This window comes from Patiria miniata, unplaced genomic scaffold (genome assembly GCF_015706575.1).
Source record: "Patiria miniata isolate m_02_andy unplaced genomic scaffold, ASM1570657v1 HiC_scaffold_20, whole genome shotgun sequence".
NCBI classification, from domain to species: Eukaryota; Metazoa; Echinodermata; class Asteroidea; order Valvatida; family Asterinidae; genus Patiria; species Patiria miniata.
In genome coordinates this window covers 41,529,456-41,540,881 of record NW_024037059.1, presented here as the reverse complement: position 1 = coordinate 41,540,881, position 11,426 = coordinate 41,529,456, and the positions used below count along the sequence as shown (strand labels likewise).

Sequence of the window (11,426 nt, the reverse complement as noted above, 5' to 3'; positions counted from 1 at the left end):
GGGCCTCGCACCGCGGACAATGCACCAAACCACCAACACACTCCTCGTGAAAACACACGGGACTGCACATTTCCTTTAGACGAGCAACTAAAGAATTCAGGCGTTTTCATCTTGCCCGTGATTAAACAATTACGAATCCACGGTTTTTTCATTTTCCTTGCATTACTTCTGAGCTTGATTACGTAAGATCTTCGCATACGCCCTTTCTGTAAATTTATAACCATGGTACGAATGCATGCCTTTGTAAGATTCCTTCTCGGCGCAATGCGCAACGAGAACTCTTAATTACGAATCCACACTTTCTCGTGTATTCTCCTTAGGCCAAAAAAAAAGTCTCCGGTTTCTGGTATGGAGCTTGCCCAAAAAGTGGTGCGGCGACGCGGCTTTTTTTTTTTTACCCGACTTTTTTGCTTCAAATGTCGGCTGATGTCTGCAAATGGTGCCCGACTAAACTTAGTATAAATAGGCCTATATGGGATTGGGAGTCCAGAGAGGCCACATAAAGCTTATTCACGACCATAACTCCATCTAAAACACGTTAAAAATGTGCAGCAGCAGGATTCCAGTCAAACCAGTGAGTTTGGCGGTTTTGAGACATCATCTTTCATTGAAAAAAAAACTTTTCATTTTGCCGAGGCGCATGGCTACAGCGACGCGCGCGCATACCAGAAACCGGAGACTTGTTTGTTTTGGCCTTAACTTTATAGTAGGCCTATGTAGTTTTATCTTTCATTTATTGTTAAAGGATTTCAAATACGCGTTTAAACTGTGTTTGAACAATCATTAGAATAAATTACCAGCATGAAAAATGGCGCTTCATTGTACTATTTCGTGATTTTTTTTTAATATTAATAACAACAGGTACATTATTTATAGCGCTTTTAACTTAGATCAAAGCGCTTTACATTATTATTATCCCTGATCCAGTGACGCACCCACTTTTTTTTAAAAGTCCCACAATTTGACCTGCGTGATATGTATGTGGCCTACTTTCGAGTAGTATAATAGGGGTGTAACCCCCAAACACCGATTTTTTTGCGGCCAAAAATTTTGGGCATGAGTTTTGGAAAAAAAATCAACTTCTAAAAAAGTTGCATAAAAATTGTGAACCCCCCCCCCCCCAGCCAAATCCTGGGTGCGCCACTGTCCTGCTCATTGGGCCAATGGAACTTTCCAAACACAATCCCAACGCCCTGCAAGACTGGCTTGTGATGAATAACAAGTGTTCTCTGAATACATACTCACACTGTAGTCTTTATTTAAAAAATAAAACCTTTTGTCTGAAAATTGATATTGACAATTACACAATTTAAACATGAGTGGGCCTATACTGTCTGTAAGACAGTGGGCATGTTTCTTACACATCCATTATTCCCCTTATTAGAGTGGTCCCACAATTCGAATCACAATTCATTTATGAAAAAAAAACCATGCCGAAAAACATCTTGGGGTTTCTCTATACCACCTCATTGCCAAAGAACCCTGCAATTGTATCGCCCTAGCTATTAAAAATCTGTATTTAGAATTTATGACTTCGTCACGCGACTCTGGTCATCTATGGGGACTAACATAAACCATTGCTATCAAAGTCACAAATCATAAATGCTCTGACAAAAGTTTCAGCCGCACATCCCCGCATCACGCTAAGCACGACTGACTGACTGACTTGGTTTTTCAAGCCGGACTTCGATCTCAACCGACAGCTTTTGGTCAACCTCTGCCTGTATTGTCATCATGTCTCCTGTTACCGCCTGCCTGATGGCCCTGCTGACGGTGGGGTTCCTCGTGGCCAAGCACGACGCCTCGGTGCTCCAAGAGGTACAAGCTGACGCCTCGGCGGTGGAAGAACGTGGCACGAGTGGTAATGTATTGCTAAAAACAGTTTATAGTCCTGCATCTTGAGCAGAATATCTTGGGGAAGGGGTGGTGTTTCAATAGTTTTGCATGCAAGGCGCCCCGTGTACAAAATGCATGGCAGTCTATCTGCTGCATTTTGTGAACTGTCATTCCTGGGACATTTTAATTCAGGTTTCTCAAAATCGTTGTTGAAATATCTCTACACTGTACATGTATATCTAAAGGTACCAAATCCAAATTCCTTGGTCTAAGGCTGAACATTATGTGTAAATTAATGATTGATTCGGGTGACTTCGTCCCCTAATTCAATTTACCAACGACATGGATCTTTTAACGACTGCCAAAGAAACTGGGCTTCTCCTACCTTACTTTCCATTCGACTAAAAGGGAAAATCTTGAAACTCACGCACCAAGTTCGGCTTGGTTGGGCAGTGATTCAGCATGGCCCATAGGGCTAGCATACAAAGCGCGGAGCGAATATCGAAACGCGTGCGGACATGATCAGCCGGATTAAACTTCTGATATATTCTCTTTCGGCCTCAACGTCGCTAGCGGTGCAAATAGTATACCACACGGAATTCCCACGGTGAATGTCTACCAGCAGCGTGTGAAGAGCAATATAGAATGGTGGACCCATTTTAAATCCTTTCTCGTATCTGGAAGGGGGGTTTCGAAATGTGGCAATTTTAAAACTTCAGGGGCGTGCTGTATATTTTTTTTTACGATGGACGTGGGGAACAGGAAAAATACTTTGGAAGCAGACATTGTCACCTTACATTTATTTAGTAAAGAGGCGGATTTCTTTTCAAAGTAACATTTGGTATATACGTAACTGTTATTCATAAATGGCTGAGACAGTTTGAATATTATTCTAATCATCCAGTGAAATCATAGCACCTGGTGTGCTGTCGTTTTCAAGAAAAGTGGAATGTTTGTATCAAAAAGCAGACTACAAGAACAGCATGGGTTTTCCAGCATGAACGCAAACCAGCAAAAGCAACTTGTTGTACATGTATATCACCTTCAAGTTTAGCCTTCAACAAAATTATGCGGCTGTCGGAAGTTTGATGGCTCAGGCTAAGTAGGCCTAATGCCTCAATTTGTCAAATATTTTACTTTAAATTCAAAGACTAATCCATCACTTTCGGTCGTATTTGAATTAGAATTAATGTGAGTTTTATTCGTGAACTTTACAATATGCACATTTTAGTCAATCAAGAATATGTATTTCAAAATTATAAATTCATTAATACTCAATGTTTTCGCATAAGGCACAGATGTTCTTGGTTGTGTCAGCCAGATCCACCTTAATTAGATGCTAAAGTCATAGAGAAACAATAACTAATACAACAAATATACGGAAGGAAACAACAAGATAAACGCAAATGAAAATTACATAAAGATGACACAGCAATACAACACCAGTTTTAAAATAACGAGCTCATGAAATGTTGCGTGTATTAATTTAGGTGGGTCTTCAGAGCACATGTAAACTCTTGGGAGGTCGAAATATCACAACATTATGTCAACATTCGGCACGCAAGGTCATCGTGCGATTCGGGAGACAGTACCGTCAATAATTTTTGCTGAATATTTCTTTACCAATATGAATGTCATTATAGTTTGATATTGGCAAGGTTGACGGAGATTCAATCTTTTTCGGTGAAGACTGAATAATGAACGTGGTCAGAATTAACAAACGATTTTCGTTTTAAGTTTTGATTTCTTAGTTTATACGTTAACTTTGTCTGAAATGTACAACAGTGTCCGATAAGATAAAGCAGTTGACCAAAAGTCTTGAGACGTGTGCAAACAACGAAGACGTGGACTGCTTCTTGGCGTACTGCGACGATGATATCCGAATGATGCGTATGGATGCCCCAACAGACATTGGCAAAACAGGTACGTTTAAGCTCAATTTATTGCATTACAACTGAAAACTACTCAATTCCATCTTATGAAACTGCAATTTAACCCTAAAAGGGCCGGGGGACGGACCCCCCCCCCCCCCAACCTTTTCCGCGATAGCCTTGAATAATAATTTTGTGTGACCCAAGCTGTTCCAAACTTTTAAGCCTCGAGCCTTGCGCATCTTTTGATACCAAAAACATAAAATTCGGACCACGACACAGACCAGAATTACCATTCGTGCATATGAATAATTAATTAGCCATAATTCCAAATCCCTTTGACCTATAGTCATGAAATTTCTTGGATATTTATGAATAGTTTTTATATGCATGTACCGAGTTTCGTAATTTTTCGGCACTCGATCTGGGGGGGGGGGAATCCCCCCCCCCCCCCCCGGACGAGAGATGGTCAAAATAACCCGGCCCTTTCAGGGTTGTCATTATAAAAAGGGCCTGCCTCTAGCTCTGTGTTATCATTTCAACAGCGGCCCGAAAACACATGTGGTGGATTGAGCTGGATGTCGACGTTACCTACACTGTGAAGGAGATCATACCTACAGACGGATCTTACGTTGTGGAATGGATTGAGATCTCCATGATACACCCCAACGGAACTAGTGTCTATGACGGAAAGTAAGTGGGTTTCACCCAGCACGATATAGGACAGAGGGGTACCCCCCCCCCCATCTCCCTATACCCTATACACACCCTAGACTATTTGTTACCCAACACATCCTCCTAGATATCTCAAAAGAATTCCTGAGATTCTGGTAACACAATGACCAACACGAAGGGGGAGGGTTCCCTCTGTCGCATATTATCGTGCTGCATCATAAAGTGGGATTCGACAGTGTCGAAGTTACATTTTAAAAAAATAAATAATTAGGCCTCATACTGTCTTAAGCGCCGCATACTGAGTTCGAGGTAACAATGTCAGGTTTTTTTTTACTTTTTGGGGGGTGGGGGATATTTTCAGACATGATTTGAAAGTTACTGAAGTACCGGGCACATTGATGTAAAACCATAGAGCAACTTCCTTGCTCTATGATAAAACATATGTGTAACTTGTGAACCGGCTCACCCGGCTTTTTGTGGTAGATATGGATACCTGCATAATGAATCAGACTCAAAATTAATTGAGCTAATATGCATTTTGCGTCTTCACTTTCAACGCGTTACAACGTTTACAACGTTTTTAAACGCGTTATAACGTTTAACTGTTTCAAAAACGTTATTGTACTCGTACTTTACAAGCACTATATTTGAGTATACAGTTCAAATATTACATGTTTACAATCTCTAATTTTCCGATTTTTTTGTGGAAAACCCGTGCTCTTCAAAATATGATTTTTTTTTCTCCTAACGAATTTTCCTACCTGGATTTTTTTAAGGGGCCCATGGTTGCAAATGATGACATTTTCCCCATGTAGTATAGGCCTACACCCTTTGCATTCAGAAATTAACTTTGACAAGTTTCTCTTTCTTGGTTTTTTTTTATTGACAGGGGAGTGAATGTTTGGAAGAAGGTCAACGACGATTACAAGATCTACATCGACATCACTAATAGCAACTAACACAGCACAAATTTAAATTGGCTACGGAATGAATTTGAAGAAAATTTGGAGCAAAAGATTATAATTAATGAACTTATGAGTAATTTCCGAATTCATCAACTTACTGAAGGTGTATCGATACAACCAAGACTTAGTAATAGTGTTGAAATTCGAGTTTCAATTATGTGGTGATGGGTCAAACATATATCTAAGGTAAAGGAGTAAATGTTGTGGGCCATGATCGATCCATTAAGGCCCGCCCACTGCGCACTTAGGCAACAACCACAAAGTTGGGGGGGGGGGAGCCCGTGGGGGACATCCCGTGATCAGAAGGATGCCCTAACGGCGTGGTGTACGGGGCCCGCTTAAGGTCCCCGTAAAATCTTGGTGTCTAGACGCTTAATTTGTGGTGTAATCTGAGGCCAATTCTGACCACTTTAACCAATTATAGTTTGAAACAATCATCATTTAAAAAGATTTTTGACTTTGGAGTCATTGAATCAGCTATAAAATCACATTCGGAAACAAAAAAGGGGAGGGGGACAAACAATATGATACCCCCCCCCCCCACACACACACCACACACACTTCAGTGTCCCCCCCCCCCCTCCCCCTTACCGATTGACGCCCATGACCTCGAGCGTTATAATGCACAAGTGAATGTCCGGATCCATTTTGTGACTCGAATCGAGTCATTTTAAGGAAGTGACTCGAGTCCAGACATTAGGTCAAGAAGGTTGAGTCGAGTCACAGTGTGAGGTCGAATCCAGTGGAGTCAAATTTATGCTCGAGTCAATTTGAGACAGTGATATTTGAACACCATCTATTTGATATTTGACTCAAGTGGAGTCGAGTCAGTTACCCGTTGGGACTCGAGTCGCAAACATTTTGACTGAGTCGAGTCATTGACTCGAGTCATTACAACTCGGCATTGACGGTCAAAGAATCGCGGGATTTAATGGATCGATCAAGTCGAGCAAGTAAAGTTGAAAAGGAGGAGGGGAAATATCAAGTACATTGGAAAGGCTAGCGGCAACCAGTCCAATTTTGAATTTGAATTGTTCCCATAGTTATATTGAAAAGGTTGTTTGTCAATTTTGCTTTAACTTTACTTGTGTACAAGAAGTGCCCAAATTTGCTTCAAAGCTTATTTAGTGGTCTGGTTCACTGAAACATGCGTATATAGTGGAGCTGCTAAGCGAAAAATCGTGCACTTTGTGGTAAAAGCATGCAATTTGGCATGTGGGGTCAAAATGGGCTAAAAATCATTTTAAGATCGGGACCCATCCTGGATCTTGCCCATTTTGGGGGCGGAGCTTGATTTTCCAAAAAAGGGGGTGCAAACAATACAAAGTCATGAAAACTGTATTTAACATCAAATTTCTTTGTTTTTTTTACGCTTTGAAATAAACTTGAACATGAAATAAGACATTCTAGCATGCTAGCATCCTAACACCTGTTAATTTTCCACCCATTTTGTGGGCGTGGTCTAAATGGTAAAAGAGGCGGTATATATTAGCAGTTTGGTTCTAATATGGAAAACATCATTCAGTTTGGTGGTAAAATTCTGAAAATTGGCATGTCCAATTGAAATGGGCGAACATAATTTTTTAGAGGTGAACGCATCTTGGATCTTGCCCATTTGGGGGGCGGAGCTAGATCTTTCAAAAAGGGGAGTGCAAAAAAAGAAAACTCAGAAAACTGTATTTTACATTCACTTTGTAAATTCTGACATTCTAACGTGTTATTTTCACCCTTTTGCGGGCGTGGCCTAAATATGTAAAGAGGCGGTACATTAGAGCAGCTTGATTCAAACGAGGGAAAATCATCATTTTTGCTGGTAAAAACACAACTTTTCTATCGGTTAACTATGTTTACCATAGTAAAGATAAGTTTAAACGGTTGCAAGACTAATTGTTGCCCTTTAGGGGTGGAGCTACATTTTAAAGTAGGCGGCTATAAAAAAATCATATCTATATTGTTATGATTGTCTACAAGTAACTTACACAGGGTGAGTCAAAAAAAGGAAACCCAAATGGCAGGACAAATTTTTTTAATGAAGTTCTGCATGTAGCACTATCAAAATCAAGATATGAAAGCCCAATTTATAAGCTTTGTTTTAGTACAAGAGTCATTTAAATCACTTATGTACTTTGCAAGTTACAGAATTTTAAACACAAACACCGTCTTAAAAGTTCTGTCAGCAAAACGAAAACAATTCACATATAGGGGGATGCGCTGGAATTGTTTTCGTTTTGCTGAAAGAACACACACCATTTTTTGTGATACGTGGACAGAACTTAAAATAAATGCTGTAGCTTTTGCGCAGAATTATTTGCTTTATAATTTCAAGGTTGCCCCAACCCAGCCTTGTGAATGACAAGTGCATATTTGAAATCTGAAGCATTTACTCCTTTATATTCATACGAAACGTACAGATGGGAGTAATGCAAATGCCAGTTTTTATTCATACGAACTACCGTATGGTATTATTTGTACTTTTGCGCGATTAACATTAATAAATGCAGTAATTTTTGCGCATAATTATGTGCTTTTATATTTTCAAGGTAGCCCCAACCCAACCTTGAAATATGACAAGTAAATATTTAAAATTTGTAGCATTTACTCCTTTTTATTCATAAGAAACGAAGTAAGCGCTTATAGTGTAGCAAAAGCTTAAAGGTAAAAGTAATTATTTTCAGAATTTAGCAAACGGTTTTTAGTAAAAGTGTTTGCTTAATTTTCATTCATACAGATGCGAGTAAATGCTTCAAAATGGTAGCAAAAGCAAATGCCATGTTTTATTCATACGCACATGGTATCATTTGTACTTTATGAACTTTAATAAATGCAGTAATTTTTGCGCAGAAGTATTTTACTTTATAATTTCAAGGTTGCCCCAATCCAGCCTTGTAAATGACAAGTGCATATTTGAAATCTGAAGCATTTACTCCTTTATATTCATACGAAACGAAGTAAACGATAAATAATTTTTTTCTGGTAATGAAACCAAGGATCCTCAAAAGTGCATGCCCCAGGCACTGCAGCTCGCAAACCCCGGAAAAAAAAACGTAGAGAGAAGACAATGAGAAGAAATTACAGTTTTAGAGGTGGGAGGAAAACCCCAGAAGAATAGTCTGGGGAAAACCCACGGAATCAGGTAGGGACTGAAAACCCAATCCACATGTAGACCATGGGTGCCGATGCACAGCGCATTGTGCACGTAAACGGCATTGCGTTCGTCGGGTTTGATGCGCTTTTTTTGTATCTGTCCTCCAGCACTTGACCCTCCCCGGTGCCGCTTTCCGATTCAGTTTCGAAAGTTTTATTTTCTGCAAACTTATAAACATGTTAAGCTTCACATTTTGCAGGCCATTTACTCAAGAGCAAATGGTTTTTAGTAAAAGTGTTTGCTTAATTTTCATTCATACTGATGTGAGTAAATGCTTCGAAAGTGGTACAAAAAGCAAATGCCATGCTTTATTCATACAAACATATGGTATCATTTGTACTTTATGAACTTTAATAAATGCAGTAGTTTTTGCACAGAATTATTTTGCTTTATAATTTCAAGGTTGCCCCAACCCAGCCTTGTAAATGACAAGTGCATATTTGAAATCTGAAGCATTTACTCCTTTTTATTCATACAAAACGAAGAAAACGATTATTAGGCCAAAAAAGGCTCTGGTTTCTGGTATGCGCGCGCGTAGCCATAGCCATGCGCGTCGGCAATGTAAGATGATGTCTTTCAATGTAAGATGATGTCTCAAACCACCAAACTCACTGGTTCGACTGGAATCCTGCTGCTGCACAATTTTAACGTGTTATTTCTCATAAAGTTATTTCTCACGTCTAAGTTTATTTCAAGCATGAAGAACAAAGGAAAATGGATGTTAAATACATTTTTTTTTAGTTTTTAATTTTTTGCACTCCCCTTTTTGAAAAATCAAGCTCCGCCCCCCAAAATTGTGCAAGATCCAAGATGTGTTCACCTCTTAAAATTATTTTCAGCCCATTTTAACTAGACCTGCCAATTTTCAGGATTTTACTACCAAACCGAATAATGTTTTCTATATTAGAACCAAACTGCTAATATATACCGCCTCTTTTGTACATTTAGGCCACGCCCACAAAATGGGTGAAAATTAACTGGTGTTCGGATGCTAGAATGTTATATTTTATGTTTAAGTTTATTTCAAACCATAGAAAAACAAGGAAAATGGATGTTAAATACAGTTTTCATGAGTTTGTATTGTTTGCACCCCCTTTTAAAAAAAATCAAGCTCCGCCCCCAAAATGGGCAAGATCCAGGATGGGTCCCGATCTTAAAATGAATTCTAGCCCATTGGGACCCCACCTGCCAAATTTCATGTTTTTACCACAAAGTGCACGATTTGGGCCAAAAATGGACCTAAGCAGCTCCACTAATAGTGCAATGTCGAAAAGGCTGTTTTGTTCAAGCCTATTCGCGCACACGTGACCAGAGTAAAATCATATTTCTTACACTTCCAACTGATCAACTTACACGATCACCGAAAGCGTCCATGACTAAGGGTCAAAGCCTGATAATGCAAATTATCTTTTAATTATTGTTGTATAACAGGCTTTCAAAAATGGCTTTTAAACTGTGTTTGAACAGTATGAATGAGTTATACATGGCTACCCGAAATTAAAAACGACAAACTTCCATAGGGAGATTGATGGAGCCTCTGAAGTCCTTGGAGTTAATGCAACACATGCCTGTCATCTAAAAATACACGTTTCATGGCTGTTTTGTCTTTGCACAGACGTAATAAAATTATGTCGTGAATTACCGAAAGAATATGGTTCGTGGCTAGACTGTACGAATCATTAATTTTCTGCATAAGCAACTCAATATGCTAATTTTCTAAAAAAAAATAATGCATTTTGTGGCTGTTCGGTCTTTGCAGGGCATAATAAAAGTTTGCTCTATGCTAACGAAAGAATGGTTCGTGGCCACATTTAAGGACTCTCCTGCATTAGCGTAGGCCAGGAAACAGTGAGGTACGATTACAATCAGTTTTGGCAAAACAACATAGAAAATGTACAATGTACTAAGATATCAGTATAAAATAGGTCCCGGAAAGTAGAGATTGACGGAGCCTCAAAAGTCCTTGGAGTTAATGTAACACATGCCTATCATCTAAAAAAAATGTACACGTTTTAGGCGCCCCCCCCCCCAAAAAAAAGTCTCCGGTTTCTGGTATGCGCGCGCGTCGCCGTAGCCATGCGCGTCGGCAAAATGAAAACTTTTTTTTTCAATGAAAGATGATGTCTCAAAACCGCCAAACTCACTGGTTTGACTGGAATCCTGCTGCTGCACAATTTTAACGTGTTTTTAGATGGGGTTATGATCGACAATAAGCCTTATGTGGCCTCTCTGGTCTCCCATAATATTTGCACTAAGTTTAGTCGGGCACCATTTGCAGTTATCAGCCGACATTTGAAGCAAAAAAAAAAGGTAAAAAAAAAAAAAAAGCCGCGTCGCCGCACCACTTTTTGGGCAAGCTCCATACCAGAAACCGGAGACTTTTTTTTAGCCTTATGGCTGTTTTGTTTTTGCAGGCCCGGATTATCCAATAGGCACAGTAGGTTGTCCCTAGGGCCTTTGGAAAATTCGGGGGCCTACAAAAAGTTCGGGGATCCCCTATTGTCCCTCTTTTGTTTGTACTTTTAACCTTTAAGGAAGACCTCCCATAAGTTTTGTACACGATCGTCAATTGTGGACCTCCAGGAATTGGGGATCCTATTTTCTCTATTGTTCAACGTCCCCTATTGACGCCGATTGACGCCCTTGGTGCCAACAGGCTTTTAGAGCTAGGACCTATACCAGTTTGGTCTGGCTTGATTCGTACAGTGCTTTGAACTTTAAAGGGAAGATACAACATTTGCAAACATCAAAAAACGAAATGATCAAATTATCACGAAATATCTCACTGGATTTCTAGGGAATAACAGTCTAAAACATCCTGTAAAGTTGTGGCTCCTGGTGTGCTGACATTTTCAAGAAAAACTGTATTTTTCCAATGCTGGTCGGCCGACCAGCGTTGGAGAAAACTGGCGTTTTTTCAAAAAGTGCTTCTAA

General features: G+C 39.7%; 1 protein-coding gene across 1 annotated transcript; it reads left to right on the top strand.

Annotated features, from left to right (window-relative positions):
- The first annotated feature begins 1,497 nt into the window (after positions 1–1,497).
- Positions 1,498–5,358, top strand: LOC119729265. Its single transcript, XM_038201868.1, has 4 exons — positions 1,498–1,861; positions 3,622–3,759; positions 4,253–4,400; positions 5,272–5,358. The coding sequence occupies exons 1-4, from the start codon at positions 1,735–1,737 to the stop codon at positions 5,339–5,341; spliced, it is 483 nt and encodes a 160-aa protein (XP_038057796.1). The 5' UTR covers positions 1,498–1,734; the 3' UTR covers positions 5,342–5,358.
- The last annotated feature ends 6,068 nt before the right edge of the window (positions 5,359–11,426 follow it).

Bases quoted from the DNA above. Each gene is read 5' to 3' on its own strand.
- LOC119729265 (XM_038201868.1), top strand. From the start codon at position 1,735: ATGTCTCCTGTTACCGCCTGCCTGATGGCCCTGCTGACGGTGGGGTTC. The intron at 1,862-3,621 runs GTAATGTATTGC...AATGTACAACAG, and splicing joins GGAAGAACGTGGCACGAGTG to TGTCCGATAAGATAAAGCAG. The intron at 3,760-4,252 runs GTACGTTTAAGC...TCATTTCAACAG, and splicing joins AACAGACATTGGCAAAACAG to CGGCCCGAAAACACATGTGG.